This window comes from Lichenostomus cassidix, chromosome 1Aa (genome assembly GCF_008360975.1).
Source record: "Lichenostomus cassidix isolate B80296 chromosome 1Aa, HeHo_3.0, whole genome shotgun sequence".
In the NCBI taxonomy this organism is placed as follows: domain Eukaryota; kingdom Metazoa; phylum Chordata; class Aves; order Passeriformes; family Meliphagidae; genus Lichenostomus; species Lichenostomus cassidix.
Genome location: NC_139480.1, coordinates 11,645,223 through 11,671,648, shown reverse-complemented (window position 1 = coordinate 11,671,648; position 26,426 = coordinate 11,645,223). Strand labels below are relative to the sequence as shown.

At 41.3% G+C, this 26,426-nt stretch overlaps 3 protein-coding genes across 8 annotated transcripts in view; 2 read left to right on the top strand and 1 right to left on the bottom strand.

Annotated features, from left to right (window-relative positions):
- The window catches only part of RSBN1L (round spermatid basic protein 1 like), a 46,241-nt gene extending 40,733 nt beyond the window's left edge, over positions 1 to 5,508 (top strand). For both annotated transcript variants that reach the window (XM_085039827.1, XM_085083700.1), the window contains one exon: positions 57 to 5,508. In XM_085039827.1, the coding sequence (XP_084895953.1) occupies positions 57 to 710 (654 nt within the window). In that variant the 3' untranslated portion in view covers positions 711 to 5,508. The remainder of the gene's footprint in view (positions 1 to 56) is intronic.
- A 4,311-nt stretch (positions 5,509 to 9,819) lies between these two features.
- On the bottom strand, positions 9,820 to 13,820 carry TMEM60 (transmembrane protein 60). Its single transcript, XM_085039890.1, has 2 exons — positions 13,716 to 13,820; positions 9,820 to 10,480 (listed from the first exon to the last, which is right to left on the bottom strand). The coding sequence occupies exon 2, from the start codon at positions 10,436 to 10,438 to the stop codon at positions 10,034 to 10,036; it is 405 nt and encodes a 134-aa protein (XP_084896016.1). The 5' UTR covers positions 10,439 to 10,480; positions 13,716 to 13,820; the 3' UTR covers positions 9,820 to 10,033.
- Positions 13,821 to 14,225: 405 nt separating this feature from the next.
- The window catches only part of PHTF2 (putative homeodomain transcription factor 2), a 59,408-nt gene continuing 47,207 nt past the window's right edge, over positions 14,226 to 26,426 (top strand). For 3 of the 5 annotated variants that reach the window (XM_085039862.1, XM_085039868.1, XM_085039839.1), the window contains exon 1: positions 14,226 to 14,357. The gene's annotated coding sequence lies outside the window, so the exon portion shown is untranslated. Of the gene's footprint in view, positions 14,358 to 14,856; positions 15,014 to 21,866; positions 22,165 to 26,426 lie in introns of those variants that run through there. The other 2 variants (XM_085039846.1, XM_085039854.1) reach the window with 2 other exon arrangements.

Genomic DNA, 26,426 nt, shown 5'->3' with positions numbered 1-26,426 from the left:
GTGTCCTCTGAGTGCTCAGTCAGAGTTTACACATTTTCCCCACCTTTTCCCTACAGTGTGTCCAGTGGGTTGATGATGCAAAACTTAATCAGCTGCGAAGGGAAGGCATTCGATATGCCAGAATCCAGTTATTCGATAATGACATTTATTTCATCCCAAGGAATGTTGTGCACCAGTTCAAAACAGTTTCAGCTGTGTGTAGTTTGGCTTGGCACATCCGGCTCAAGCTCTATCATTCAGAGGAAGAACTCTCTCAAAACACAAGTACTGTTGAAGTAGGGACCTCTGCAGACTCCAAGTCTTCGGTTGTTGGACTTCAGACTGACAGAATTTGTACCACGAGCAAAGATACCTCCGAAGACACCAAATTTCCAGATGCTCTGCAGACCAAGTACCTGCAGCAAGAATTTTTGCCGATAAAACATGAACCTCTTGCATCTCTCCGAGTAAAAGACGAACCCATGAATGTTGATCTTTCTGAAAAGACAGTGACACCTAATGACGTCGAGGGACAGAACGTTCAGGCAAGGCTGGATCACGTTGAGTTGACATCATTAAAGTTGGAAATGGATTCTAAATTTGAACCTGGCAACAAGGACTTACAAGGCAAGTTGTGCTCTGGAGGTCACATACATCCAGATGATACAAGACAACATAGTTCATCATATCCAAAATTGCATGGACAAAGAGAGGATGATTTTTTGTGCTAAATTTGTATATATGGTTTTAAATTCCTTTTTAAACTTAATGATGTAATAATGTAAAGATCATAAATTGTGAGGCAAGTTTGTGACTTGTCTTCGCATCTGTTACAGAAGATAGTTATGTAGCTTTGTAACATTCCTCAGTGCCTGTCCATAACTGTGAAGTATCAAAGCACTTAGGGCCAGATGCACTGTAAACACTGCAGGTTTAACATAAAGAAGTCTTTAAATAATTTTGAGTTGTAGGTTTTAGAGTAGAGCTGACATTTAACATATATATTTTTTGTAAGATGAGCCAGAATTCTTTTTGACAATTCCAGGCTTTTCCATAGAGCTTATTTATACCAATTTTTTCATTTTAAATGTGTCAGCACTGTAGTGTAAATATCTTTTTTAAAAATCTTTTTAGTGTGATTTATACTGAAATGTGAGCCGCTTAATAAAGGTTCATAATAACAGATTGGTTTTATTTTTGGGTCTGCAAAAATAATTCAGTTCAACTGCCTAAGTGGTTATGTTCCTACCTGCACTAATGCATAGGATGCCCTTACGCCTTGTGGGTGAGGAGCTGTAGCAAACTGAGGTAGAGCTGAGGCATCTTTGTAAATGCAGATTAGTCAGAAGGCAGAATCAGTCCTCCCTTCACACGATTCCTTACAGGTGCTTGTTAAAGGCACTCCCCCAACTCCTGCTGTCAGACATTCATGTGGAGCAGGGAGGTAAACTGTCCTCCCTGTTGTAGAGGGCAGTTGGACACGCAGTGGGCTCCAGGAGCGCTACCACTGCCCACCTGCATCTCTAGATGAGCTGGTGCAAGGGAGCAAACTCCCTCCTGGGCTTTGCCTCTTGGCCCTGCTCAGGGCACAGTTCAGACAGTTCCATTTCACGTTAAAAAAAAAAAATAACACAACAACCAAAAACAACTGCAAACCCACAAAACAAGCCATAAAAGCAACCACCCCTCAAATCTGTTATCTGACTACAATTAAACCCAGGAATATTTAAATGGTTACTTACCAAGCTAAAAAGGCCTCAACTTTGGCAGTGGCCTGTAATTCCCAGAGACGTATCTGGATTTGAATTGCTCCCTGTGCTGATAATGCCAGGCAGTGAAAGACTTGCCAATGAGTGTAGTAGGAAGGTTCCTCATGAGTCATAGTTTGGAAGCAAGAGGTGTTTCATTAACAAAATAACAGCAGTGTCCAAGCTAACTGTTGTCTTTCCCCACCTGTGGAACACTTGGAGTCTCTTAAGTTGTGTTCTGAGGGAAGAGGGTTTCAAGGACAGGTAGCACCTGATCTGGTAACTGTTGTCATTTAACTTGTTTGTTCTCCGTGTAATGTATTTGTGTAGTTCAAGCACAGCTGAATGATATGTCTCTCTTGGGTAGCTGCACACAGCAGTAAACTGCCCTGCAGCCTGTCCTTCAGATAAATATGTGAAATTCAGATCCAAGGCCTGTTACTTCCAAAGCCCTCTGTATCTCTGATTTTTGTTAGGATTTTTTGGTATAACATTTTTGAAAGTTGTACATCTTTAAGTACTCAGTTTATAAACTTTGATGCACTTAGTGATCACTTTGGCTTCATTCGTAGCAATAGAACAACATGATTTTTCAGGCGATGTTCAATTCAACTACCTGAGGTCCTTCTGTTGGAAATGTTTTTTTGCTTATAGGTTGTTAAAATTGAAAATGTTACTGCATACTCACAGCTGGCACTAAAATCAGCTATTTATTAGATGAGTGCCCTGATTGGTTTAATTTAAAATAGGTTTGTCAAGGAATTATCAATTAAATCAATATTTGAATTGCTAAACATGACTCCTACATAGCCATAATTATGTATTAGAGAAGCAATAGAAATGTGAGTCTCTTGGATGTGGCTAATACATCCTTAAGTCTTACTACTGTTTTCTTTAATGCTGGCTAAGAGTTTACTACCAGTTTTTCAGCCTCAGGGATCTTGCTTTCCCCTTTGCCATGAGCAAATGATTCATGTGTGATGTGGTAAGTTATTGCTCTAGCAGATTCTGATTTGAAAAATTTAATTTGTTCGTGTAAGAATTTGAGCCTTCCTTGTAGTAGGAATGTGGTCTCAGCTCCCTTTGTTGTTTTCTGGATTATCTGGAAATAATGCTTCCAGTTGTAATCTCTGGCTTTATGAACATCCATATACAGTTCCATGGCCTTCCATTCCTGTTCTCTGTGCTGGCCATGGAAGAACAGCAACAAGGCAGAGCTTCAGGTTGTAGTTTGCACCAAGCATGCAGCTCTCCAGGTGCAATAGCTGAGGGCTCCAGCTTTAGCAAAACCAGCCTTGCCAGATACTGCTTTTTAAAATAAAAACCACACAAAACAAACTCCCAAAACTATTTCATTGACTCAGAATACAAATCTTACTGGTGTTCTGGTCATAGCCGACCCTTTGTTCTGGTTCAAGTCGTTTTTTGTAACCTGTCAGCTTGTAGTGAAATGTGGACATACATCCTCCAGGACAGCTGACAACTTTCTGCAGCATAGGCCCTGTCCAGACCAAAATAATAATCTTCAAAAATGATTAGCAAATACAGCTTTAGACTTACAGATACAACTTTGTTTCCTTTGGAAGACCTGCTCAGTGGTCTTGGCTAATGTGGTCTTGAACTTCTGCTCAGGTATCTCTTAGTTCTGATATTCTGCTTCTAAAGTGCCCACATATTCAACCCATTTTTTTTCTTACTACTTTCGGAATTTTAAGATAATTTAAGAAGTGGCAGGTTTTTTTTCAGTTTTTATGTATTCTTTTGGTTTTTTTGAGACAGACTAGATTCTCACTTTAGGCAGAATTTCTTGCAGACAGAATTTCAACCATATTGGGATTATCAGACCCCCTTTGCATTTACAGGTGTTAGCAGTCTGGGCTGACTGGCTGCATTACTGTGTACCTTTTACTTGCTTTTTAAAGAAAAGATTTAAAAAAAAAGTGTTGTCCTCTCCCTGTGGTATGTTCATTTTAATGAGGATGTCCTTTGAGAGGGGAGTACTTTTTCTGAGAATTTCACCTCCCAAATTGTTCATTAGTCTGACAAAGGTCTTGCTTTAGTCCTGTGCTATAACCTTTATTCCTGCTGCATACAACTTCATCTTCAGACTTTTGCTTCAGCAATAAATCTTCCATGTGTTCTGCTGTACTGAAATTAGTCTTTGCTTATTGCTTTTCCTGCTTCTCTGGATTTCGGTGATTTATAAATCTTTGTTATTTTGGCTGAAATCTCCAGTGTTTTAGTTGTCTCTCTTGGCCCATGTTCTTGTGCAGATTGGAGAGATCTGCCCGAGGCCATTGGTGGTGTTCCTATCTCCCTGCATGTGCAGTGGTGTTCCAGTTAATGACATGATGTGCAGAAATTTAGATGTTTTCCTAGATACTGGTACATATTTGTGGGTCACAAAGAACTGCATTGTTACAGTTGCTACAAGAGCTTTCAAGGGGGTAGATACTTTTTTCTTTTAATATTACTGTATCTTTTGCATTTCACTGGCGACTGACTTCATGTGTTACATACAAGTGTTACTCAGTGTTGTGTCACCCCCAGCCCTCCAAATGCCTGAAAATTTACTATGAAAGATTTTCATTACAGGTACTGCTGGCATGCAGATTTTCCCTTCCTTGTTACTATAGTGAATATTTCAATACTACTTTAACTGAAATATTAATTCTATCTAGTATTAGAAATAAAGTATTATTTTAGAGGGTGATGATTTAATTCTTCATCTGTGAAAGAATTCCTTGGCGATAAATAAAGTTGATTTTTAAGTGGATATACAAGTGCACAGTAAATAAGTTGGAATTGCAAAAGATGTAGGAAATGGAAATCTGAAATAGTAGAATGCTGTTAAAGAGATCCAAACATTACAGATTTGGAAAATTGAGTAAGTCTTCCAAGAAACACAAGACTGGTATTCATTGATCAAAATGACTGTTTTCTAATACCTGCATGTGAATAAGATGCTGAATTGACCGAAATAAATCCATGACTTTTTCTTGTTCATTGGCAAAATGAACTCTTGTGACATAGTACACTGCCACATGACCCTGCTAGGCTGAAAGCAGTGCTGATTCTGATCAAGAGATCAAAGAACTCTGCAAGCTTCTCAAGTGTCATTTTATTTATTTTCTTCTAGTGGTCAGGTACATAGAGAGCCTAGTCTTTAGGCAGCACAGCGCCTGTACCTTACCCTGGATGTATCCAAGCTGGAAATGGAAAGGACAAATTGTCACTGCTTTGTGCTTTGCTGTGAATGACTGTCAAGAATGTTTTATTTGATTATGAGTCACTGTGTTCAGCTGATACTTTATTACTTAAATGGATTAAACGCACTTTAAAATTGTATAGAAGATACTGATATTTTGTGCAGATCCCACTGAATTTGCAGCATATGTGGGAATATTTGGGGAAACTGATTCCCATCAGTCACTCATTTCATTTTTCTTAAAAATGCAAGTTATTTTGTGTTCTGTTCAGAAGCAGTGATTAACTTCACAATATTTAGGTTGCTGTTTCTGTTGGAATCATCAGGGATACTGACTTTGCAAATTTAGTGTATTATATTCTAACCACTGTTTTTCTCTGTGCTTTGATGCTGATATTATCTCTGCTTTGAAGCCGTGCTGTACTTGAGTGCCAGCTAAACATTGATCTTCTCTTGTTCTGGTCATGCTGATAGATGAGCCTACTGATGAGGGCGTTAGTCCTAAATAGTCCTTTAATATTTGGTGTACAGTTATCTGATACAAACATTGATTAAAACAGCAGTTTAAACTTCTATTTTTATCAAGTTTGATTTTTCAATAGCTATTTTGATATACGTTTTCTTTTATAATTTAATTTCCCATCCACTGGAATGATGGTGCCATGTTGGGTGCAGCTCAGGCCTGTGTTCTAAGGACTGTGCTTCTTCTGGGAGCTTTTTTATGTGGTTGTGTTGAGACAAAATGGGGTAATTAGCAGAGAAAGCTGTTCCTGGTGTCTTGAGATGAAAATCTTTGGAGTTAGACTTGTGTGTGGGAGACTATGTAACATAAGACTACTAAATCTTTATCCTAAGCATACCATAATAACACACAGGTACTTGCCAATGTAAACTGAAGCAGTTGAGAATTCTAGTTAATCACAGAAATGAAATTTTTAGACTGAAAACCATTTTTTTAGCAGTGATTTCTTTATGAACTTCAGAAGGAACACTTAGATAAAAATTAACCAGATGAACTAAGCTCACATTCTCATTGCTTCCCTGTTTCTTGCTCTTGTGCTGTCGTTTTGCACTGTAGGGAGACTTTTCTTACTGGGAAAATTTGATCTGTTTGGGGTGTTGGTTTTGTTAGGAAAGGCAGATCAAAGGGAATAGCATTACTGAGTTGCAGATTTTCCTACTCGTTATCCCACTTCAGTACAAGAAGAAAATGCAGAATTTATTTTGAACAGTACTCTAGTGTTCCAGCTGCAGAGATTCCTTAAGCTGCCTTAGCTCTCAAAGCCTGATGCTTTTCAGTAGCAAGTTGATAGCCAGGCCCATTCAGGTCTACAAGGCTCATATGGGAGATGAACTCCATCAAAACTTTAAAACAGTAAAGATACAGTGAACAGGCACAAATGTTCTTTTCCCAACTCAGCAGAGTTGTTTTTACTGCAATCCTAATTAAAAAGTTTGATGTGTTATATGATAGTGCTATGTTTTCCATGCTAGTAAATTCAAACAATTTATTTCTGAGGATGCAGTTATTCAGAGCTTTATTACTGAAAAGCCATTATTATTTATTCCCAAAATTACATTGATGTTAAAATAGGGAAGTTTCTGGGCGTCTCAGACTTTTCACTTTCAATTCCACTTTGTGTTACCTAACTTTTAAATTGAGAAAATGTGAAAATGTTCATGAGGTTAGGCAAAGATTTTGCTTCTGTGCTATGATGCAGATAGGTCAGAAAATTACACTGATAATACACCTCTTAAGCGGTTGTGTACCTCAGTTTTTGATACTGCTTTCTGTGCCTGGCAGTGCATTTTGTGTGTGTCTATACACATTCTTAGAGCACTCAGGTTAAGTTTCATTTTATTATATTAACAGGTGGGGATGTACATGTCACACAACTGCATTTTTCAAGTATAAAAAACCTACAAAGCTGGATACTGTTCTAAAAACGGTGACAAATCAAGAAAAGCAGTATGAATTGGCAATTGAAAATTTTACTTTCATGACCTGTTTTACACATATGCATTATTTTCTGTAATCAGACAAAAGCAGATACTCACCTGCAAGGCATGCTGAAGTGTTCAAATTTCTTTAAATGATGGGAAGAGAGAAACTCTGTGGAATTTATCTCTCCATGTCCGATATATATCCTCAGTACAGTGAGATACTTCCAGTTCATCTCAGCAAGCTTTTGAATTGCAATTTAAAACAAAGCTGAAGGCCAAGTTCTCTCCTTTGCCCTCCATCAACTGCTGTAGAGAGCTGAGACTATATCCTTGTGCCTGTTTATCACAAATCAGTGTGAGCCATCTCAGCATTGAGCTCTCCTTTTCCCTACCACCTTCAGCAAGTCTGCTTTTCACTCATTTTATCCTTTTACTGAAGATCAGTTGGTCAGTTGGTAAATTTAGAAAAATGTGTGAGGAGCACTGGTTCCACTTCCAAGCTATGACCAGTGCCTTTGAGACGAGCATAATTATGAACAGATGTAATTAATTCCTACAGCAGTTTCTGGAAATGTCAGTGGCCTACAGTGTACTTTGTATCATAAATCCTTCTGAATTAAGTCCTGATATGGCATAGAAGCAACAGTCAGAACAGCTCAGGTCAGTTAAAAATGATACAAAATACTCAAAAGGGTATCCTCTTGTCCAAGTTTACCTGTTAGGACAAGGAGCTTGGAAAGCTGAGCACTTCCATCTGGCTGTGTGTGTTCTGTATGACACCAGCAAGAAACATCTGCTTCAGCTTTCCAAATAATTTATTTCAAGGTTTGTAAACCTTAAAAATAAACAAAAAACCCAAAAAAACCCCTGAAATTGCTGATCTTTTTCCATGGAATTAGAGGCAACAATTAAAAGGAGATTTGTAGAGACTGTGTGTGATTCTAGTTAATTTGAGATGCCAAACTTTCAGATAATTGTTACATCTGTGGAACAGAAGGGGTTTATTAAGGGGGCAGAGTCACCATTCATGGCCTATCTTGCTAATAATACACCAAGTTCCAATGAAGCCAGTTCTTATTCTTCCATCTTTTATGTTATAACAATCAATCACCATCAGCAGCTTGGCTGAGGAAAGCTGCTCTGCTCTTCTGAGCAGCATGGGGGTGCTTTGGCATCCTCTGAACAAGGGGTTTTGGACTTTTATTCTGCTGGAATCATCAGATGGGGAAGGACTTAGGGGTATTGTTTTATGCTTGGTCCCATACCTACAGCAGGTAAGCGTGTGTGTGTGCAGATAAAATCATCTTGTCTGAGGGTTTATTTGTTACACACTTGTATCACTGCTCGTTAAGTGGTTCATCAAAGTTCACCTGAATTGGAGGTATATCTTTAGACACTTCATAAATTTTGAAAGCACCCAAAACAGGTTTCACAAGGTCTAGGTTGCCTGCCATGGAGTTGCATTCCATTCCAGGCATGGGCTCAGTGGCCCTGGTTCCCATTTGCACAAGGGAAGAGCTGTTTCAGAGACCTGAGTGGGATGTGCAGAGGAAGCTTTTTCTCTCCACCCCACACACAGAGCTACCCATGGCACACACGTGTGTGCTCGCTCTCACAGCTCCTGTAGCCAGCAGGTCTGAGCCTGTTCTGAGACAAATGTACTCTTCTCCTCCTCCACAGCTCATCCTAATCACAAGTGCCATTTTTACTTGAAAAGTCACAAAAGACTGAAGGAAGTCAATTCTCCACAGGAACCTCCCATGAGTGGGCAAAAAGTCTCAAACACAGAGCAAGGTCCTTCCATTAAGTAGGGCAGTCAACCACTCTGAAGCAAATATCACTTAAATTCATTTGAAAGATGACTTGTTACCTGGTATTCTGAATTGAGATTCATTGACTTAGAATGGAACATGTTGTTTTCTTAGATAAGGCTCTTTCAGCAGTCTCGACAATGTGGTTCCTCTGTATCTTTACCCACGTCTGTGTGACTGAACAGCAAGAGTAAATCCAAACACTTCAGGAAGAATTTTTTTCCACATACAAGTACAGTTGAATGTACATAATTAAAATTTTATTAGTGAGACACTTCGGTCTGGGCATGTCCTGTTACCCTAGACTGTTTTTCATTCACTTGACATTCTTCAGTCCCTAGAACTGTAAATGGATCAATACCTTCAGAGTGAATGTTAATAATGTTCCAGATAACTGCTACATTTGAATTCGGTGTAATTGTATCTCCTGGAAGAGCACTTCAGCCCACAAAATACACTCACAGTTCCAGTTCTTCCCAGACATTCCAAGGAAGGTAATTTACTCACATCTGAGTTTGCCAGTGCTCCATAAAGCCAAGGCTTCACCCCTGACCATTTCATAGCCTCAGGCATTAAAAATTCTCTTGTTCAAGTACCACTGCTTTGGGCAGGTGCAAATGCAGTACTGAACTCGCCCTGCAGTTTCAGTCTCTTGCAGCACTGGTGCTTTCTCACTTGGAAACGAATCACAATTGCCTCTCTCTTCTCTGAATTTCAGGACTGCTGGCTCAGCTCAGCTACCAACCCTGTTCCATAAGGTTAACATACTGCTTATGGGCTGTTTCAAGCAGATTAGAAAACAGTGCTTAGTTTTAGACTGGTAATGGAATCTCACTGTCCAAAAAAATAAAAGGCCTTCTACTTTATTCCTTTTCTTCCTGTGATGCGGAAGCTGTCAATTGTTACTGATTTTTAAAGCAAATTTAGCTCCTTATGGAAATTACTGTTAACTGGTTATTTCTAGACTTACAGCATAAATAGCAGAAAATGTTAGTCCTCTTTCCTAGGATTACTCAATGTGCTGAATACTCTGGGTAGAACATTGGTGGCTTCTTTGAGAAGATCTACCTGCATGTGAAGAACCTTTCTTATTCCATGTAACAAATAACAGTAATCATATTAGAACATCTTATGTTGAACAAATACTTTTATTTACAAGAGCATATGTGACAGTTTTAAAATAAAAAAATGGAACAAGTCTACTTTCAGTCTTCAGCCTGCTTTAGATGAAGTCTCCAGCTTCACTCATTTGGCTTTCTAGTTTGAAGATCAAATTTGTGGCAAAATGGTACCAATCTAGTAATTTGGTGCCAGTCTTGGCACTGAAAACCACCTGGCATAGCTTAGTCTCTTCGTACATAGAAGATATTATATCCCAGTTCAACCATGCCCCCAATCAGCAAGGCCCAGAGCGGGATGAACACATAGGCCAGTTTCATGGTGGTGAATCGCTGCAGCTTCGCACACAGGGCGAGGCAGAAGGCCAATTTCAGCAGCATTGCTATGAGGTACCAGACTTTCTTCTTCATGTTCTGGGAGCCATTGCGAGGGTCAAAGCCAGACTTGCACCGTCCAGCCATTTTTACAATTAACATAACTAGAAGAATTGTATCAAATATCCACACTGGAATAAAAATGAGGAACCAGTTCCATGGCGCTTTCTCATCCAACTTTAGCACCAGCATGATCAGGAAGAGTAACGTAAAAAGCCATGTCAGCAGCACTCTTTGCGCCAGGGACATTCTCATTTAAACAGCTTTGAGAGGAAGTCCTTTGCTGTCAGCAACAACCTAACAAAACAAAAGTGGGAGGGAAGGCATCAAAAGATGGCACTACACAACCGTTAGGCATATTCCACAGAGGAGACCAATTCCTTGCTCTTGCTTTCCCACTCCTCACCCACATACTGCTTCCTAGCACTTCTTTCATAACTACTGTGCTCAGCTGAACAGTGTTTGTTCCAGTCCACCATTCCATCGGAGTGCTTTAAGTCAGCTGTGTAACTGCCTTAATCTAAATTTGTTCTGTGAAACAAACTGTACTTTAATCCTAAACAAGCTGTCAGACCCATTTAGGGATTTTTGAATGCTAAGAATATACTTAGATCCATTTGCCACCAGCAGTACCGAGACACTCATAGTTAACACTTGAAAACAAAACAATTATCTCTGTAACACAATAACCGCAGTAAAATGTGAACCAGCACAAAGGAGCACAAAAACGCTCGGAGAGATCCTGCAATCTGCAGAGCTGCAGCTGAAGTGACCCAGGTTCAAACTGAGCCATTGAGCACTGCCCAGCTTTCTGTCATCCAGCAATCTTAAAATTACTAAAAGCTACAGATAATGTTTGCTTTCTGGCAGGTATCTCAAGTATTCAGACAGTGGCTGACAGGTTTATTGGCTGGGTAGGATATTTAAATTTCTCTGTAGTCATGACGAAAGAAAACCAAGAAGAAATGCATCTACCACTACAGTCATGAAAGTTAGTTTTTACATTCCTAACTGGAAAGTTTTTACCACTACATCTGCCAAAAGCTTTTCACTACAAGTGTGAAAAACAGAAGTGTGAAGGACTATGATTTTTCTCTAAATTTCATGCGACGAAGATGAGTTTACCAGTGAAATGGTGCTGAAATAGGTCTTTTATTTATTACAAAAATTTGAGTTTAAAAATTTAATAATTCCCTTTAGAATGCTAATAGTCTTTCATCTGAAATAAGAAAATGAGCTTTGATTTGTTCCAGATTACAAATAAAATTGAATTAATGAAAGTGAGATGTGTTCTGAAGCATCTAATCCTCAGCACCGGATGCTGAGGGAAGGATAAGAGCTGCTTCCCCTCTGGACCCTGAGTGCCACTGCCCACAGGCTGCTGCTGCTGCTTCCTCTGTGTTATTACCAATGCTCACAACATCACCCGATTATGGCTGTTAAACTCACCCAAAACAGAGAAATCTACTGACACCTTTTTCTTATTAACTATGATAGTTTTTTGCCAGATTAAGAAGTTGAACAAATTCTGTGCTCAGATAAGCTTTGCCACTGGAAGAAGGAAAGTAAAAGTTGCTGTCTCAACTGGTTGTGAGATGACTTGCTACCTTACAGTGAGGGGATAACAATTCTGTACATCACTAAAATCATCCTACAGTTTAAATCGGCATCTTCTGATACACAGTTCAACAGATCTACTATTTTGTTCTATCTGGGTTTGAAATTTGAAAGGATTTGATTTAGTGGATAACAGTTGGATTTCTTTTAAGGAAAAGATCCTGTTTTGCCTAAAACAATCTAAATTGGAGCTGCTGTCAATGCATCCCCTCTTTGTGTTGGGGCTGACACTTGTGTGATCTAAAGCAGGACAGTTCTCTGATTTGAACTAGGGGGAAAAAAAAGTATAAAAGAGGATTTTTTAATTTTGCTTTTCACAGTCTCAGTTCAGCTCAGATCACCAAAGGGTCTGGTGAAAGCCAGCTACTGACAGGGTGGAACCGTGACCCCACCCTTTTCTTCCTTAGGGAAGAGGTGATGCTCCAAAGTGGCACTCAAGAGTTAAGGGGACAAATAACTGGAGGAGATTTAGATAGCATTGTTTTGCTCTTGATACAAAAACAAACCTAAAACAGCTGCTAGGGGCAGGGGATTACAGAACAATTACTATGTCCTGCCTAAAGCATTTCCAGTATTTTGAAAACACTTCCAATATTGTCAAGTGCAAATCTGTGGCTAAAGTGAAGAGTCATGATCTGAAATGAAGTTACAACATTCTTTCCTTAAGAATGTTTTTCAAAACCAGTTCTGGAAATCAATGCTACAAACATTACAAGAAGAAGACTCTCTTATTAGCAAACTGGAGAAAGCAGAAACCAAAGAAACAGACTGGAAACTTGGGTCTGAAAGGAAAAAAGAAATTCAACACTCTTAGAAGTATCAGGTTATCAGATACTCAAAGAAGGTGCTATCACCTGTCTCTGGAGGAAATACAAAGCTACTGAAGATGTATTACATGGGGCTACTAAATTTGAAGGCTGCTCACTTGAAAATACTTTCAGTATCTGAAGAACCACTTTGCAACAAATGTAAAAATCAAAGGCAAAAAATTCAGCTTGGGATGTTACGCTGCCTTTGTGTGACCTAACAGATGTTACTGGCAGATTGGGCAGGACTCCAGTAAGGCTCCAGTCAGTTTCAGAGGCATTTTTAGATGAAAACTGAAGAAAATCGAAGTGTACTTTTGAAATCTCAGAGTCCGAGTAAAGAAAGCTACTGAATTTTAAAGGCTGCCAGCTGGGTATAGAGCTGACATAACAATGAAGGGTTTGATTACATGGAGCATTTGATCTTCTCATGACGTCAGAAAGATGATGGGCAGATTCCTTGCCAGAGCCCAGCTATCCCAACAGGATGGTGACACTGGGAAAAGGATGCAGCTGTGCTACAGGTCTGAACTGGCACTTCAGTGAGAACGCTGAAGGGATGTCAAAAGCGGACTGTGAAAATAAAAAAGCTCTTGTCTCCTATTATAGGACCTACGTAATTAGGAAGTGAAAATTTTCAGTGATGAGAAACTATCCAAGGAGCATCAGTGACCTTGGTGGGACGATGTGCATAATGAGGATATTAGGATAGCTAAATCCGTCCTGCATAGAAGAAAAAATAATGAAGAGGAGGGAAACTTACACATTACACTCAGCTCAGTATTAATGATAACGTAAACTTACACATTTATACTTAAACCTTGAACATCACCTAAAAAAGTCCCGAAATTCATATTATGCTGAAATCATAGTAAACAGAACCCCAGTTCGATTAAATGCCATTTCAAAACTTGTTCCGAACGTATGAGTAATTTAACTTAGAAAGGAGCACTGCGGTAGGCCCGGTTTAAAACCCGCTTTAAACACAGCTTTGTATGCACAACCTCGGCCCCTCCCTCAGCCTTACGGCCTTGTCCCGCCAGGCCCCGCTTCCGCGGCTGTGCCGGTGGCCCCCGAGGCGGAAGCCCGCCTTGCTCCCCGTCACCTACCGCAGATCCCGGCGCATCCCCCGGTCCGCGGGGCCCGCGCTCAGCTGAGGGGGCGCCGGGCCCTCCCCGCCCGCTCCGCCTCACGGAACCGCCCGCCTCCCTCACCCGCCCCGCCTCGCTATTGGCCGACGGGCACGCGCGTCCCGCCGTACTCCACTCTCATTGGGCAATGGCGCCGTCGCTCAAGTTAATCCCGCCTTCCCCACCTCGGCCGTCCGTGACGCCCCTCGGGCTCGGGCCGCCCCTCAGAGCCGGCGTCAGCCTGGAGCCCCGCCCCCGCCGCCCATTGGTGACCGGAGCTGTCAATCACAGCAGCCCCGCCTCCGCCCCGCCAGCTGTCCGTCAGGCTCAGCCCCGCCTCTCTCGCTCTCTCGTTGGACGGCGCTGCCGCCGGTCACACCTCGGCCCCGCCCTGGGGGGCGGGAGGGGGCGCTGTTGGCTGCCGGCCCGCGCAGGCCCCGCCCCCGGCCCGGCGGCGCGCGCGGGTGGCGCGCTGTTGCTGCCGCCGCTGCCGCCTGGACGCGCGCGCCGCTCCCCCCGCTTCCCCCGCCAGCTGTTGCCTCGCGCGCGCCTTCCCGCCGCCGCCTCGCGCTCCTGCCGCCGTTGCGTGCGGCGCGCGCTGCCCCGCGGCACCGGCGAACGGTGAGATGGCGGCGGGGGGACTCCGGCTCCCGGGGGCGTCCCCGCCCCGCCGGGGCAGCCGCGGGGGCAGAAGCCGGGCGCCGAGTTACTCGCGCGGCTGGGGAAGGGGCCGACCGGGGCGCGGGGGGGCGGTCGGGGCGAGGCGGCGGTGCCGGTTCTGTGCCGGTTCTGTGCCGGGGGACGGCGCGGCGGAGGCGCGGGGCGCGCATCACCGGCGGGGCTGCCGCGGCTCCCCCGGCCGGGCGGCGGGAGCGGGGCAGCTGCCGCCCCCCACCCCTCCGTGGGAATCCCGGCCGGGGCAAGGGCGGGCGGCCCGCGGCCTCCGCGGCGCCGCGGTTCCCTCCGACGGGAGCCGGCGCGGTGCCGGCGCCGCCGGGGCGGGGGGTCCGAGCGCGGCTCCGAGCGGCCCCTGCCCGCAGCGCCGCCGACCCGCATCGGGTCCGGCCGGGCAGCGGCCGCGCCGTCCCGGAGCCGTCTGTGCCCGGGCTGCCGTGTCCTCCGCCGGCGGGGTCGGTGCGGGCGGCAGGGGTGCAGGTACGGTCCGGGGCCCTTGCCGTGCTCGGGGCTCTGCCTGCCCGCTCCGGCGCTCCTGTGAGGCACCTTCTCCCCGCTGAGCTGCTTGAACACACCGGGAGCTGCCTCGGTGACTGTGTCAGGTGATAGGACGTCTTTTCTCCTTCCCTTTAAAGGTCCTAAATTTCAGCATCTTCACCTTCTTCTCTGACCTCATCTCCTGTATTCTTGTGTTTTACATGCTGCCATGTCTTCTTTTTCTTTCTATATTTTCTTTCTTATTCTTTACCCCTTTTTTCCCCCCCACCCTAAAACAGTGACAACCTGACTACAGCTTATCCGTTTTCAGTTTGGGAATCAAAATGTTAGGCAACTCTTCATCAGTTAAAGTTCCTCTTGTCAATGTTTCTGTTCATTAATTTTCTTGGTGTTTTATTTGCTGTCTTTTCTGTGAGAAACAAAGGAGCTGGGGAAAATTTATTTCACACTACTGGGACTGTCCAGGTGTTTGTTACTTTTGCTTTTGTTTCTCATACCTAGCCTCAGAGTGTGAATTACTCGGGTGTATCAGATTCAGTGAAACTTTGAGTCCATAGTGTCCAGCTCTGTGCTTGGTATTTTGCCTTTTAGTGCTTTTATGTTTTATTGGTCATGTGAAAAGTAACGCTGCTGAGTCTTGCATTTTGTTCCAAATTTGCCAGTGTCTTATCCATCTGTCATATAATTAACTGGAAAAAGTAATTAATTGGAAAACCTGACTTGTTGAAAGTACTTTAATTAATGTTCTGAAATTCTTTGTGATGAAATGTTCCTACAGAAAATACAGCTGGTCTTACAGTTTGGACACACGAGTTCTCTAATAGGAATGAAACTGCATACAGTGTGTCATCAGTATTTGTCTGCCTATATTTTCCTGTTGATGATGTTAAACAGATGGTGGTATCTGTTTTATCAGGGAGAAGTGCATCACTTGAAATAACTTGTTAATCCTAGTAAGTGAATCCTAATATCTTCAGCTGCACTTGGAGTGGTCAGTAAGTGGCAGAAGGATGTATTTCTGTTACATACATTAGTGCTTGGCATCAGACTTTCTGTTTTCCTGGGGTTAAGAGGCTAAAAGTGTTCTGTGAATAAATCTCTGTGTTATAAATAGCTGTATGCATTTGGCTATTTTTGTAGCTCTGAAGGTTTTGGTGATCTTCTTTGATTTGCCTCTTTACTTGTGACTCCCTGGAAAGGATAATCCTTTTCTCAGAAGTCTTTTTTCTGTTCCAGTAAGGTGTTTATCAATGTATGTATACACATCACCTTGACGGACTCCACTGTACAGTATTTGCAAGCAACTTTCATTTCTGAAGGTGAAAGTTGAGAGCAGTGCTTGGAACTTGTGTGTTTAAGTTCTCAAGCCATGTTTGAAGTGGAATGTTTGTGCAGTTAAACGTTCTGTTGCTATGTTTTGCTGCCAATGTATGTTTTTATTCTGCATATAAACATTACAAAGGATAAAACATGAGCCTGAGTCACCTGAAAAAGAATTTGGAAACCTCGTTGATTTAATTCAATGCTTGTATTGTAATTTTTTCCTCTTGTGTTTTGTGGAATGTGACATACAAATAAGTTGTCAGTAGTTGTTGGGAACTCCATGGAGCATTTCAATTATTCTGGTACTACTGGATTTCTCCCAAAGCAGAGTTAGCTCAGCTTTTCTCAAAAAGTTGATCCCAGCTGTATCCATAGCTGCTAGGCATTGGTGTGAATTCTGGGAGAAATTAAAATCCTGTAGGTTTTGAAATAGGAAACAGAGTCTTGGTGTGTATTAGAAGGGGACATAGGTGCATTAGAGAATTCCAGTCAGTCTCATTTGAGGCGGTTGACCAGGCAGTGAAGGGCAGAATGGCTTTTGGAGTTGAACTGTTGATGCTGTTGATGGAGTTGATGCTGTTCCTGTCACAGCTGGCAGGGGTCACTGGAAAGCAGTGGACATTGTTTCTTTCCTAATTCTCCAACGTTACGTATGCTGTCTTCCCTGGATTTTTCCATATATCGAACTTCTACTTATTTCTAGTAGAAATTTTGTTGAAGGTTTTTTCTTTTCTCAGAACCCCTGTGAGTGAGAGTGATGACAGCCAAAGATTGGGATTTGGGTTTTTCTTTGTCTGTGAGGAGGTTATTTTCATAATAAGCAGTGTTGTGTATGGATTCATCATCAGACAGTTTATGTGGATTTTTAGCAAGGCTTATTAAGGGCACAAAGCTTGTACAATTGTCTTTCTTTGTCTGTCTTCTTCTCCCGTTTGAGTCACTCCTTGCCCAGACAATAAACCCGACGTTAATGGCAGCTGAAAGACATTAATTACCTACACTGTGACAAATTTTTATAAAACTTTTGACGGGTAGTGACCCAAATTAATGTTCCCACCCAAAAAGGGCAGTGATAATTGTGTCCCTTCTCCAAGAAGTGAGCAACTTTTGGGCAGTCTACGTGCCAAGCTCTGAGCCATCAGCAGTAGCCTACTGCTGCTGGCCCAGCCAAACACTTGGGATGGTTGTTAAAATGGGTGGGGGGCAGGAAAAATATATGGGTGGGGTGGCACAGGACAATAGGGAGCCACGGGACAATGGTGGAAGCAAGCAGACTTAATTGCTTCTGCCCACAGAGCAAGGTAGGCCTGTTCTTTCTGTAATGTATTTTTGTTTTGTGAAGGAAACAAAACTCCTGGGATACCTGTCAGAGGTATTGCTCCATCTGACTGTTAGAGGACAATTGACCACCACTTACTCAAAGATAGGTGGTGGTGTGAAAAATAAGAGACTTTGAAAGCTTTAAATATCATGTTTCCTCCCTTGAGTTTACTGTGCTGTTATTCATAAAAGTCCTTCTTGATGGGTGAAGAGGAAATAGTTACTATTTTGAGAAATTGTATTCAAATTTTTAAGGAGAACCCAAAGAGCTTAATAAATTGCCCATGGGGGAAGAAAGAGTTAATAGCAATTAGAGCTGTAATGTTTTGCTGTGTAATGTTTGGGTATGCTGTACGTGTAATCATAGAATAATTTAGGAAAGGGTCATTGGAAGTCATCAGTCTGGTCCAACCCCATCTCTGTGCAGCTTCAAAGTTAGAGCAAACACGTGTACATACATAGAGATAGCCATTATGTTGTCAGGAAATTTGGAAATACAGCTTGTGTTTGTGGTGGATTTTTTTGTTTGTGGGTTTCTTTTGTTTTTTGTTGGGTTTTTTTTTTTTTTGAGTTGAAGGGAAGGATATCAGGTAGTTCCTAGAACTATTCTCTTAGTTCTTAATTTATGCATGTAAAGGGGATTATTTCCAAATTCGTTTCTGCTGGGAATACACATAATGTTCAGTATTTAATTCTTTGCTCATTTGAGGTGGTCTTGGTAGACATACTCCAAAAAGTCTAGATGGCTTTCTGGAACGAGTCCAAGCATTGGACTCCTATTTGCAAATAATTTGTGGTTCTGCTCTTAAAAAATAAAATACAACTGCAAAGTGGGAGAAGAAATTAAAGCAATATCACATCAAACGTGAAATCGTGCAAGCCTTGCGTTTTGGAAGTTGGCCAGCGCCAGATGCTTTTGGGGTTTAGGTGGTTGGCAGATGCTGGCTTGGCAGCTGAACACTCTTCGTGTTGATCTGTCTAAGGGACAGTTTGTTCTCTGTGTGGCTCATACTCTCCTTGGTATTGGCTTCTGGCTGTTGTGGGGTCGAGTTCAGGGGAGTGTTTGGATGGCCCGATACAGCCCAGTGATCTCTTTGGATGTTTTCTTGCACCCTGAGTTATGAAGCTTGAGATTCCCTCAGCTGTGTGTTTATTTTTTTTTCTTATTATTATTGTTATTGTATGTTTAAATAGCTGCTTTCTTTTCGAATGGGAGTAAAATCTTGGCTTCAGTGACTTCCTGTGGTGCTGAGTTTAACAGTCTAATTATGTGTTGTAATATAATATTTCTCTGTTAAAAATTTGGCTTTGCTATCCTCTCGGCTCAGTTAATGAATGAAGTTGCCTGTATTATTGGGAAGCTGTTGTTTTCGTGACTATATTTTCTGTTTATCTCTTAAAGACTCATTTAATTTATTATAATGCCTTATCTTCTGTTCATGGTTGGCTGTTTTAATAGGAGAGTCTTTCAAGTGGTTGGTAATTCATAGCCTTTCTCAGAACACCTCCCCCAGTATTTTAATTTCTTCTCCCAATGAAGTGGGTGTGTTTCAAGTCAGGTTGCACAGCTGATCAACAGAGCTGTACTGCAGTGTTTTCCCTGTCATTCCTCTTTTATTCAGGTCTCCCTGCTCTTCTGACTGTATTATGTTGGAGGGAAGAGGTCCCTGAGCTGCCAAAGTTCCTTTCTGGATTTGAGATACCTGTTCTTAAGGCTTTGAATGGTATTCATAGTTCACTCCCCCTGCCTTCCCTTATAGATAACACTCACGTGGTTGATACTGAATTCCGTTTATTTTGCATATTCATTGTTAAGGTTTATACATATTCTTAAGCTTTGCTAGATTAAGATTGTCGTCTAGAAATGTTGCTACTTCAGGTTTTCTTTTCTTCTTTGAAGTATAAAAGATAAATATAGTTTGTACTGCCAGACCTTTTTAGAGAAGCTTAAAATTTGGAATAATAGGACAGGCTCAGTTCACTCCATTTCAGAACTTAATTTAGGCAATACTTCATAAAAACTCTATCCACTAGTCCACATAGTAGTAGGAGAGGGGAAATAGCCCTAATTAGTCCAGATTAACTGTGTTAATGGTGCTTGAGGAGGCTTGCAGGGAGAGATGCAGAGTGTTCAAGCTGGCAGTGCTCAGAGCTGCCTCAGTGCCATTAGTCTCACCATAGTCTGAGGCTCTGCGGGGTAAATGGTGTGAGAGCTGCTCGGGGACTGCAGTGGCAGTGAGCTCCTGGGAGCTGTGTCCTGTGCCGTGGGCTCTGGGGCTGGAGCTGGTGACTAAGGACAGTGCACTGTGGTGATACTGGTTTGGAGTGGTTAAACCCTTGTGGAGCCATGCTGGGCCATCATGACCTTTGCTGTCAGTTGTGTGGATCTGTCTTTAGGGAGTGATTGCTTCTGATTGAAGTTCTCTCTTTAGAGCTTCGAGAGCCAGCAGGAATGTGGGGCATCTCTATTTATTTGTAAGCTACCCTTGGGTGTCAGGGCCTGATGAGCAATGACATGGTGAGTGTCTGTGTTCATCTTTCTAGTAAAAATCTGATGGTTGGCATACTTAGCTGGAATTTGCCATTTCTGGATACTCTCATCCTTTAACAAGGTAGTTACTGGGCACATGTGTGCTGGATGAGGCTCTGAATGTCTGCCTCTGTCACTACAGGGTGCTAAGGGATGTGAAAGCTAATGGATCATAGAGACCAGACTAGGAAAATTTATTCTGCTTGATTTTGGGATTAGGATGCTTCTGCGTGAAGGAGAACAGGGATTTGTGTGCACTTTGCTGTGGACTGGCACTGAATAGAAGAGCTACAGGCCAGTGGTGTGTGATCCAAGGAGCTTTGGGCACTGCTATCAGGTGATCAATAGGCCTCTCTATGCAGTCTGGATGCTGCTGTTAATCTTCATTATACAGTTAGCTGATTGCAGTGAAGAATGTTGATTCCAAATTTTGTTCAGTGTTCTGGCTGGTTTTGATCTGTAGCAATGTTTGCTTTTCATAGATGACAGTCTATCTGGAAGTCATTGACATCTTTCCAAAGGTTCTTTTAAAGTCCACGTATGTTCTATCACTTGACCTTGTTTATCTGTTAGTTTGACATGTCCAGAAATACTGATAGACTGAGACATGATCTTCCTGTGCAGAAACTGCTGATTAGACCCTATCAGATAGTCTTTCGTGTATAATAGTGTTCCATTTTTAATGATTGTTTTGAGGACCTTGCCAGATACACATGTAAGTCTTTTTACTCGGCAATTCCTTACTTGGATCACTCCAGAGACCTTTTATTTTTTTTTTAAGAACAGAAGCTCAGCATTTGCAACTGTGTTCCTACAGAACGGTGGCTGTTACAAGAGACAGCAGCTTTTTCTGACAGCTCAGCCACTTCATGCCTCAGCTGCTTCAAAAACTTGCTGGATAACTATTTGTAGAACATGATGCAAACTTGGTGATTTAGGAGTGGTTTTCAGCTTCCTGACTGTAGTCATCAAGAAGCCACAACTCTGCTGTGCAGTGCCTGGTGACAGATAAACATGTCTTCCTAAACACAAGTCAGTATTTCCAGTGAGCAAGATTTATTAATGCGTTAAGAATCTCAAGAAGGAAGAGAGGAGCATGACTTTTTATTTCAAGGTGGTGACTATATTTGTTTGGTTACCCCCCCAAGTATTTGTTAAGACAGCTGTATATAAATTAAAAACTTGGTGTTTATAGAAATTCTATTCCTTAATAAAGTTGTTACAGTTGTAAGAGCAGGTACATGCAATGTTTCAGGGATTTCTCAGTATAAGATTACAAATATTTAATGGCATATATATGTGTGTGCATGTAGTATTCGGTAAAAAAAACCAGGAATTAGAAAGAACAGAAGTTGAGATTGACCATGTGCTGTGTTTTATTTAATCTTTTAAAAAAGATAAAGCATTTTCAGAAATGGCTTGTAGACCCAGTGTGCTAACAGCAATTTCTCTATTTGATGAGAAGTTTGAAATTGACATCTCTTATAGAAGATAAGAAGCAAAATTAACTGGACTGTAGTTCCCTTTAAGGGTCTGGATTTTTCTACTTTATTGAACAGTAGAATATGTTTAAATATTAGATGCTTTTTGCTACTAATAAATACTGCAGGAGGCTCAGAAGTAAATTATGGGAGGTGTAGAATCTTGGACTTCTCAGTTCTTCCCCCCTATTTAATGAGTAAAGTATCTATGAGATTGTGTCATGTTACTTCAAGTGGAGCCATGAGCCAGTTATGTAACAAAATTAGGAAACTTGCACAGACCTAAAGGCTGAGGGCAGAGATTCCAGAATTGGCTGCAGCAGTTGCAACAACCGCACGCAATGTTCTTTTACCAGAACCTGAAATAAATCTCAGAAATCCTGATAGTCAACATTTTGTTGCTATTTCAGACAGTTGTGTAATTCTCTGGCAAAACAAGTATTCCTTGGGTGACAGTTATTTTCTGTGGCATTTCCTTGCTTCAAATATTGGTGAGTTTGCTGGAAGTGAAGATGGCTGAGTCTACTTCCAATCAGATTTTGAAAGCTGGTTCTCACTGCGTGCTCTGTGCTGTGCCTCTGAGTTCTTCCTGCTTTGGCTGGTGAGTGATAAAGGGCATGAGCTTATAAGGAAATAGCAGCAGCAGAAATGGGATCAGATGCAGTGGTTTGTGGGCAGAATACCAGGGCCTGAGAAAATATCAGCTTCTCAGCATCTGACATCTTACTGGAGGCACAGGCAGGCATGGACATGCTGCCAGATGTCTGTGTGTGTCATCATATATGACATGTTTGGTCCATCTCTGTTTATCAAGAACAGGGTTTGATACACAGCAGCCAGCATGGCATCTCATTCATATTTTATTGTTGCTGCTGTTAGCCTGATAAACTCCTCAAATAAACAAAAAGCTCCCTAAATAGGCATCTAGAGATGTGCAATTTAAAAAAAAATCAGTTGTTTGGGGGTGATTATGTTTTGGGTTTTCAGGGTTTTTTGGGTTTTGGGGCTTTTTTTGAGATGGAGTGAAGGGCAAACTTTGAAAATTAACTCTCGTGAGCAGCGTCTTAGGAATGCTGGTATCCACTTATAGCAGAGTTGTTGGTCTTCCTTGGGGAAAGCAAGTATGTTAATTCCTTTTTATTTACAAGCTATAATGACTTTAGATTACAAGACAACTTGGGGGAGCTTGGCAGGCATGGTAGGAAGAGTACTTTTCGTGCTGGTTGGTGGGTATGATCCTCAGGTTAACAGTGTCTGGGGTTTTTTTAATTTTACTTTACTTTTTTCCTTCCATTTTGGCTGCTGCAGGTTTTCTTAAGGCTAGCTGGAAGGAGCATGACAAAACTTCCACTGAAAGGTGTGAACCTAGGAGTGACAAGTTTCTCATTCGCTTGTATACAATTTGCAATTCTGAAATGCTGTTTTGAGAACCGTGATGCATAGATAAAGTACTTAAAAAGAACACTGAGTGCATTGCATAGTATTTGATGTTCCCTTTCAAAAAGGAAATGCAGGTTTAATGGTTTACTTGTAATGCACATGAAAAGTAATGATTCTTTTGGAGCACTGCTTTAGGGCTTTCATCCTGGATTTGAGGGTAGGAAGGATGACTCCCAGTAAGTTTAGTGCTGTATCTGCATTACAGGGATACCTGCCTTGGTTTATTACATCATGGCAGAAGCAGCTTTTCAGTCAGCCCTAATGTGACTAAGCTGTTTATTGGTCTCATTTAAGATTAACTTAAAGTATCAAGTGTGGCAGCAATTTGATGATAGGGTTAACTTGTATTTTGATGTTGAACCCGGAAAGTGGGTTTTTTTTGTCCTTCATTAAAGTTGTTTTCTAGCTGTGCATGAGCAAGTGTAATGCTTTAAGAGAGTTTGTGTGATACAAGTGTTGCTATAAAATTAGCAGTTTAGGCCATAGGCTTTACTATTCTAATTATTGGCTTTTCTTAATCTTAATGAAATTATGCCTGTGATTGTGAAACTGCAATATGGAGGATCTAACAAAGTGGTAAAACATTTCTGTCATGGAAGGTAGTTGAAACCAGGTTGTAGTATTCTCATGGCTTTATATAATAATCTTTTTAAAACTGCCTTTAATTTGTTGTGAAGTGAAGTTCTCCTGAAAGTAGTAAAAATCAATGTGTTTTTAAAAAAAATTGAGACAAATGCGATCTAAGTTTTGCTCCTGATGATGTATAGTGAATGTGCAACTTCATTGCTTCATCATTCTATGATATAGTGAGCTGAGAAGGACAGTCAAGTCTTGACTCAACAGCTGGATGGTATCCTGACCATTCAGGTTGGGATTGCTATGAAGGGAACAGGTTCCTTGAAATACCTAGTGATTCACAGTGTTTACAGGCAAGGAAAGCAGCTATTTTCCTGTGTCCTTGCTTGTGTTGTATTTTTAATTATGTCCTTTTGCTGGTTGACACTGCTTAGACTTCTATGTTCCTCAAAAAAATTGTCATTTTTTTCTTTGTCACTGTGGAGGAGCCCTATTTTATTCTGAGCTTTTGTGAGAGTTCAGATTGCTTTAATTTGCTGTTGACTGTCGTTTAGAAATATATATATACATTTATATCTGACTGAGGTCGCCAAAGCCCTGTGGATATGAGTAAAATTTCTAAATGTATTTCTAAATATATTTGAATTTATTTAAATCCTATCTTACTCAGTGAGCACTGCAGTAGTACGGGGCTTGAATGAGTACTTAGCTACCTGAAGACATCTAAATATGGATTTCTGTGGCTTTTGAGAAGCTGCTTATTTGATTGCAAGGTGTATTGTGTAATATGATTATGCCCTGAACTAGAAAATGGCTAAGAAACCCCACCTCTAAATAGGGATCTCCAGAACCAAGTAATTCTCTCTGTTTAACTTTAGGGAAGTAAGGAATTTTGATTTAAAAATTTTGCTTGTTATTTGTAGCATTAACTGTGAGTTTGTTGGAAATGTAACTCTGTTGAATGTTACAGAGATGTTTCATCCAGTTGGTGTGCTTTAGAGCCAGACTTGTACAGCTTGGACTTCAGGATCAATATCAATTGTAACAATGAATGACAGAGTAACCTGTAATGAACATGCAGAGTTCTGAAATTGCTCAAATAGTCTCCAGTGTGAGGTGCTCAGTGAGCTGTGGGCAGATAAGGGTCAGAGCCAGGGCTGCAGCTGAAGTGCCTTGAACAAGTGCCTTGTTTCCATCCATCCCTCAGTCAGATAAGCTATCTTCAGGCTGAGTCTATTAAACTCAACATGTCTCATCTCACCTCATTAAACCCCCCAAAACCAAAAGACAAACTAAAAAACCAAACCACAGATAAATTCTAGCTCTTGGAGGCAGAAACAGTGGACAGAAATAGTTAAATAAACCTTTTCAACTTTCGTTATTATGCTGTCTCAGAAATGGTTGTGTATCTCTTGAAGAAAGCATGTGATATTTTCTTGTATAGGTATTTTTACTTAGCACACCAAACTCTGTTTTGAGACATCCATCCCATGATTTTGTCATATTTACTTTTGTAAGCATCATCTTTGCATTTGTTTATGCAAATGTGTATGCAAATATGCTTTAAATGCCACCAAAATAGATTCTATGGAGGATTTAATGCAGAGAGTTTCTTTAGAATATGAAAACCATGGATAATCTAAATAACAGGTTAGTTGATAGAAATCAAATCAAGCTACCTCTTTATATTCAGTTTATAGTTTTGTGTGGTAATTATTTCTTGAGGCAAAGCATTTTTGAGTGAATTGAAAAGCTACTGCAAACAAAGGTTACTGCCTCTAAAATGGCTTATCCAATTTTAGCCATATTTGACACAGTTCGAAGTCTTGGATTCATGATTTAATATTTGTTTTCCTGAAAAAATCATTAACCTTGGAGAAAGAGATCCAGTTAATGTAGCTGTTGAGAGAAGGGTTTCTGTCCAGGTTCAGTCATTCTTTAGTGCTGATAATGAGTTGTTCCAATCTTTTTCTCATCCTGTGATTATGGTAGTAGGAAGTAGGGTGTATTGTAAGTGAGAGGGCATTAGTTTAAGAGAAATGGGAAGGAGTTAAAGGTCTTCCAGGCTGAGGTCATGAAGGCAGGGAAGGTGAGGCTGTGTAAGTATGATCAGTATGATCAATATCTCTGTGGCTCTTCCTGCACTGGCACTCTGTGAGCAGTGAGCTGCTTTCACTGTGACTGTGCTGTACATGGTGTGTGTGGAGGCCATGGGAGTGTGGGGAAGGGGTTTATGTCCCTTTGAGTCCCACTTAGCAAAGGATTTTTAAAGTTAAGTTTAATTGAGGAGGTTTTCAAATAAGAAAGCAAGTCCTGTTGTAAGCTTTATATGGGTGAGAAAGGGTGAGCAGTCTGTGTGATATGCCAGGTTAAAGCAAAGTCTCTGTTGGACTCTTTGCTTTATGTGATAGTAATATTTTTATGTTTATTGTGCCACCGAATTCTTAATAATTTATAGGCACTGTTAAACAACCAGACTCTATTATCAGAAGCAAATATGTCAGAAACAACTACAGATGTTGACAGAGTCATGGCTGCCAGCTTTAACTGACTTGATGTGACTTACATGATATTTTCAGCAGGGGAAAAATTGCAGTGTTTTCTTGCTCAGTGCACCAGTTGTCAGTGTTCTGATATTTTGGGAATTTGCAGTGACTGTCTAAGCTCTCTGAGACATTTCTTTCTATTGGGTTGTAATTTTATCTGAAGTTGTATAAAAGATATCAGAGTTGCACTGTTAGAAGTCTTAAAAATAGGTTCGTTTGGGAAATGAAAATGTATGGCATTATGTTTCTTAGAAATCCTCAGGCACTGATATAATACCAATCCATTTGTTGAAGGTTTGTA